The following is a 6,000-nucleotide window of genomic DNA, read 5'->3' on the forward strand; positions in this document are numbered from 1 at the left end:
ACTTTAATTCCTATGCCGTGCGTGGTCTATTCTACTTGCTTAGATGTCTTCTTCTATCTCTGTGTGGTCAGAGACATGGACGCTTGTTCCTTTCACAAAAATTAGGGACCTCAGCTCTGTTAGATCAAAACAGTTGTCCACACCTTTATCCCCCATCTGTAGAACTGTCTCTGTGGACACTGTCCTTTAGTGTCCTGAAACTTCAGCAAGACTGACAGTTCTGAGTTTAAAAAACCTGATGGCACTCTCCCATGCACTGACATTGTTTAGGGGTGACACACACACCCAGGGATGTCTCACTTCCTGTTTTTCTCCATAACGCTTTCTTCTCATTAAACAGCAACATGGGATCTAAGTCTTGCTTCTAAATCCCGCTCCAGATTGGTGACTCTTAAGATGTAGAAATGCTTCTGAAAGATGTACACATCCTCATTTCCAATTCCCAAGATCTCATAATATTTATAATCACAGTAGGTACTTCATTCATGTTATTAAGAATCATAATGAATGTCATTGTGATTATTTCACCCTATTTCTGGGTGTCTTGGGGACATGCTATCCCAAAGTCAGACATGGAAATTATTATAATGTTAATTCCACAATTGGCATTTGATATTTCTTAAAGAACCAGTTCTTGACTTTTTATTATTTTGGTCATAAAGCTGTGTTTCCAAGTTAGCACATAAATAGACGCTCTGATGTCTAGCAGACATCTATCAGAGTTGCAACTCTGGTAAACTGCATAGGACCAGGAGCCCAGGTCTGCCCTGGGACCTTAAGGGTCCTTGAGAAATCCCAGGGAGCAACGGCCCTGATCTTTTAAAAGAAAATGTAATTTTTCCTCCCAAGTCAGACTTCATTTTTCAATTAATTTCTCTGTCTCCATCCACTTGTTTTCCTGTTCTACACTTGTTTCCTCTCTTGAAAACTCTAGCAGGAGGAACCCGGCCATTGAAGGACTGTGATAAAAGCTAAAAGCCATTGCTTATAGAAAAGATGGCTTACTTGCCTGTGTCTTTATGTTCCTTTTTTACCATGTAGACTTCTTTGCCTAATGCCTTTCTTTCTCTACGCTCAAGCCCTTCACATTTTCTCCTCAGCACCAGGACTTAGGCAGTAAACAGTGGTACTCCCAAGACTGTTTTGAGAGAGATGTTGCGAGTGAGTGGGTTCTAACCCAAAGCCTTATGTAATATGAAAACTTTTGTTTGTTTAGGAGTAAAAAGACATGTTCATGAGATAGTTGAACCATTATCTTCACAGAATACATTATCATGCAACATGGACTCTGTAACAGAATTTGTAAGTAGGGTTGCTTCTGGAAGCTGTGTTTCTATTTTTTAAGTAAGGTACTTAAAAGTTAAATACCTTGTCACTGTAGAAGGAAAAATTTGTTCTGAAGAGAGAGAACCTTTCCCCACCAATATGGGTCTGTCTATTAGCAACTGATTGAATTTCTTCTCCTGGAACATGTGGATCTCCCACAACCTTAGGCAGGGAATGCACTGTTTTATATTTAAGACCCTTTGGTCAGAAGTGAGGTGACAGCTTACTCTCCATACAGTTCTCTAGGTTCACCGAGCTACCTTCGTAATGCATGAAAGGGTATAAAAAACATGTTGGGCTCCCAGAGTTTTCAATGTGAGTGGTATTCCAGTGACATAACACTGTCATGTGGCTGTTGTGCCATTATTGTGAGGAGTATGAATTTGAAGTAGACCGTTTATGGCGATCTTCCTTTAAAATAATTCATTAAGTGATTATGATTATACCAAGAAAAATTGTTTCCCTGTCTGCATTTGAAGGCTTTAGTGCTTACCTGGAAGTTATTGTTAGCCATGTTTTTAGTCCAATTTTTGAAAACTAAAGAATATTAAAACATGCACATACGTGTGAGCAGGTGTGCGCACGTGCATGCACACACACACACACACAAACACACACACACACACACACACACACACACACACACAAAACTTGAACCATGCTGTGAAAAGTAAAGTCATATTTAAAATAAGAAATCTTGACATGGAAAAGTCACTGTTTCAAATGTGAGCCTTCCCCAAGGGACTGAGCAACGTCTACACAGCTACCAGAGTCTACAGGCAGCCATGGCGTGTGCTCTGGAGAGCTGTGTGCAAGAAAGAGGATGAACAGCAGAACCACCTAGTGAATCTCCCACTAGGACGTCCTAAATACCACCCCCTGTTTTAAGACAGAGTTTTCCACATAGTTCTGGGTTTCCTAGAACTCACTACATAGACCGGGCTAGACTCAAACGCATGAAATCTACCTGCTCTGCCTCCCAAGTGCTGGAATTAAAGATGTGCACCACCATTCCTTGCCTAAATAGCTCATTTTAATAGGTTCTGTTCCATTTGCTTTTTTTTCTTAAATTAAATTTGAGAAATATTTTTATTACTAAAATTCCATCTCTGTTAGATTTTTATTAGTATATCCAGATGCCTCTATATGAATGCCACAAACTGCTCATGATTACGGCTGTAATGAAATTTATTCTTTGCAGAAATTGGAGTACTCTGCCTATTTATCCCTGTGACTGCATTAGATGAAGCTCAGGGGTGATCAAGGGCATCTTATTCCAAAGACATAACTGATGTGTCGTGTTGGAACAATTTATGTTTCCAGTTCCAAGCACACTATCTGGAATACAACAGGTGCATAATAAATGTTAAGTTGATTCCTCGAAAGCTATTTTAGAAAATATATCCTTTGGACCTTAGAGTTCATTTTCCCATAGACTAATGTCCCTAGTGATGGCTTCTCAACCTAATCTACACTCGTTGTTACACTGATTGTATGACAGATGTGTAGCAGAAATGGCGGCTTCCTAGCTTTTTAATGCACCACTTCATCCCTGCTTACTTCTTCTTCACAGTCACTCTTAAGTAGTTAAGTCATGGCACAGTTCTCCCACAATAGACATGAGGAAGTTAGATGCTGTTAAGAGTTATTACCATGGACCAGTAAGACAGCTTACTGTGTGAGACACTTGCCACCAAACTTGATCACAAGATTCATATGGTGGAAGACCAGAAACACCTTCCACATGTTGTTCTTGGATCTTTGCAGATGGGTCATGGTGTGCGAGCGCACATATACACCATTGTCTTTTAAAGTGGCTGCCATTATTTAAAGTGTAGTGAATGGAATGCACCATTAAAATCTTTGGGATGCAACATGTTCTTTGCCCTTCATCCTTCCTCCCCTGACCCCACACCTCCGTCACAGCTCTGGAAAACTACTGATGGATTTTCTGGGGAAAGTGGTCAGGCAGGTAAGTACATAAGGCTATCCTGAGTGGCATTTTGGAGTATTCGTTAGATGTGCCCATTCAATCAGAGGCTGAGTGGAAGAACTTGACTTAGCTTTTTAGGCATGTTGTTTCTCAACATCTAAAATGGAGTTTTTGTTCTTTGTTTGATAGTCATTGAACATATGGCCATTTAAACAATTAATTCTTGGCTTCTTGATGATGCAAACTCAAGTTGCTAAGGGATCAGGGTTAGATACCCAGTTGGAATTTTCTGCTAAGGCAGGAGATAGTTTCTAGATCTTGGTTGTTGATCTGATAACTGGTTTAGCTTAGAGTAGGTATGAAGAGGAACTCTTCCAATATGTTCTGAACTTTGAATTGTGCCAGTAGGGTGGGTATTTTGAGAATAATTCTGACCATTTTGCTCTATGTAAGTAGGTAAAAAAAAATTAAAGTCACTTTGAGGACCTTGAATATAGAAGCTTTTCCTTCCCCTTTGGCCCAGCTGAGCTGATTTCTCCTGCTGTTCTGCTCTTTTCAAACATGAATGTTTTAAATCTCCTATAGCAGTGAAATCAATTCAAATATTTCCAATTTAGAAAATTTAAATGGAAGTAATGAAGTTTTAAAATCACCTCATCCTTAAAAAATGAAAATATTTCTACCAAAGGGAAGCAGGAATGAATTGCGGCTTCTCAAATAAATGGGAGAGGGGAGATAAAAACATTCTTTATGTGAACATATAATTATGTTTTAACGGAAGTGTTCAGATAGAGACGGAGGTATGAAGGATTTACAAATAGTTTTATTCCTGTTTGTGTGGAGAAGTCAGCTAGTGGCATTCTGGGAGTCCATCTGCCCAATCAACATTAAAAGCAAACAAAAGGAATGGAATCTTTCGGTACAATGATGGAGCATTTTCAAGAGCCATGATGTCTGTGCATCCCCGGCTTTTGGCGCGATCACCACACAGGCATGCATTGTCACTGTTAAAGATAGTGTGGTAGCCGTCTCTGACATCACATTTTGAAGTCATTTTCTTGAAAATAATGAACAGTGAAAACCATTTCAAACCACATTTGGTAGTCAGAAAGCAGGTGAGCTGCAGCTCATGTCTCACATGAGTCCCAGGGCCGGGGCAGGATTAACTCATGCAGATAATCATTGGGATGCATGGTGATGTGACCTCATGGACCAACAGAGGAAATCCTTTAGCGCCGTCACTTGGTCTTCCCTCGGGGGCTCAACATATAACTGTTTATTTATGTTCAAAGCAAAACCAAAACCAACCCTTTTTACTCTTTTAGCACTCGGGAGAGCCTGGCTTCCAACACATCAAGCATTGTTGAAAGCAACCGCCGTCAGAATCCTGCTTTGAGTCCAGCCCATGGCGGAGCTGGTCCAAGCTTCAACTTCCGCGCCAGTACGGATCCCCCAACCAGCGAAGCTGAGAAATTACAGAAACCTTCCAACTGCTTGCAAGCTTCTGTTACTAGTGTATGATTGTCCTTCTGCCTCAGATCTTCTGTCTCATTTGATACAGCAACGTGTATGAGGATTGGGGCTGATGTTTACATCTCTGCAAAGGCAAACATCTCAAGCACAGGTTGGGGGTTCCTTGAACTGTGCTGCCAAGTAGGCTAGGGCAAAAAAAAAAAAAAAAATCTTCATTTTGGAGTATTGCTTTTCACACGTATGGCTCTGTAGCAACCGAATAGCAGTGTGGGGGATATGCACACTTCTGCTTCACTAACTGTATCTGAGCACACATAGAAAAGTCCAAACACTGTAAGTGGAACATGCATTTTTCAATGTCATGCAGTTGCCAATTTCATTCTGAAATGCCACAGAGATGTGTTGCTCCCTGCCGGCCTATGGGGTATGGGACCATGGAACTAATCCTTGATAGCCCCCCCACCGCAAAAAAAAAAAAAAAACAAAAAACAAAAACAAAAACCAAGCCGCCACAAAATGTAAATGTAGGGGTGTCCATTGTAAGAAAAAAAAAATCAATGCCAAACTGGGCAGAAAGGACCCCAGCCCTTTGTGTGTGAGTCCTTTAAGTACCAGTCATTGTTCACTGTGAGTTTTCACGACACTCTTGCAGGACGCCATGGAAGTGGGTCAGAGGTCCTGATGGAGGTCGTTAGGGCATTTGTTTTCACTGTTTTCCAGCTCACTCAATGCTTGTCTTCCGGTTTTTGTTTTGTTTTTTTAACTTTCCCTTATCACAAACAGGAATATAGGCCTTTGAGGTGGACAAAGGAAGGGAAACGTGGTCTCACGGACACAGCACTGAGTGTGGATGACCCGGAGGGATGAATCAGATACTGGAGAAGGATGCCTTCCTCCTTGGAACATTTAGGATGAGCGAGCTTACTATACTAGATGCAGTGATTAGTTTGTTGGGAAGCAAAATGTTCTTTATGAAACAAGTGAAGAATGTGGCCTGAGGGTGTTATTCTTTCTAATGGAAGGGACATAAATCTATTTTATGTAGTTTTAAATAGAATGCCTAAATTAGGCTTTGGGAGATGATTTTTAGTGGTTGTAGGAAAAGAGCAAATTTAGGGAGAGTTGAACTTCAGGCCTTTTATTCCTGGGAAGATATCTATAGAGACAACATTTAAAGTAATTTTTGATTAGAAAAATACATGGGCCCATGTAATAAATAGCGGAATGTCCTCATTCTGCTAGTGTGGTATATTCTTAATTTGTACTCC

The 6,000-nt window shown here is 40.5% G+C and overlaps 1 protein-coding gene across 1 annotated transcript in view; it reads left to right on the forward strand.

The window, feature by feature from the left end:
* STOX2 (storkhead box 2) overlaps positions 1-4,780 on the forward strand; it is a gene marked incomplete at both ends in the record, with an annotated part of 94,958 nt that extends 90,178 nt beyond the window's left edge. Inside the window, one exon of the mRNA XM_080928704.1 lies at positions 4,585-4,780. Within this exon, the coding sequence (XP_080784830.1) occupies positions 4,585-4,780 (196 nt within the window). The remainder of the gene's footprint in view (positions 1-4,584) is intronic.
* Between the last annotated feature and the right edge of the window lie 1,220 nt (positions 4,781-6,000).

The sequence above is a fragment of the Micromys minutus genome, assembly GCF_963924665.1.
Source record: "Micromys minutus genome assembly, chromosome: 14".
Lineage (NCBI taxonomy): Eukaryota > Metazoa > Chordata > Mammalia > Rodentia > Muridae > Micromys > Micromys minutus.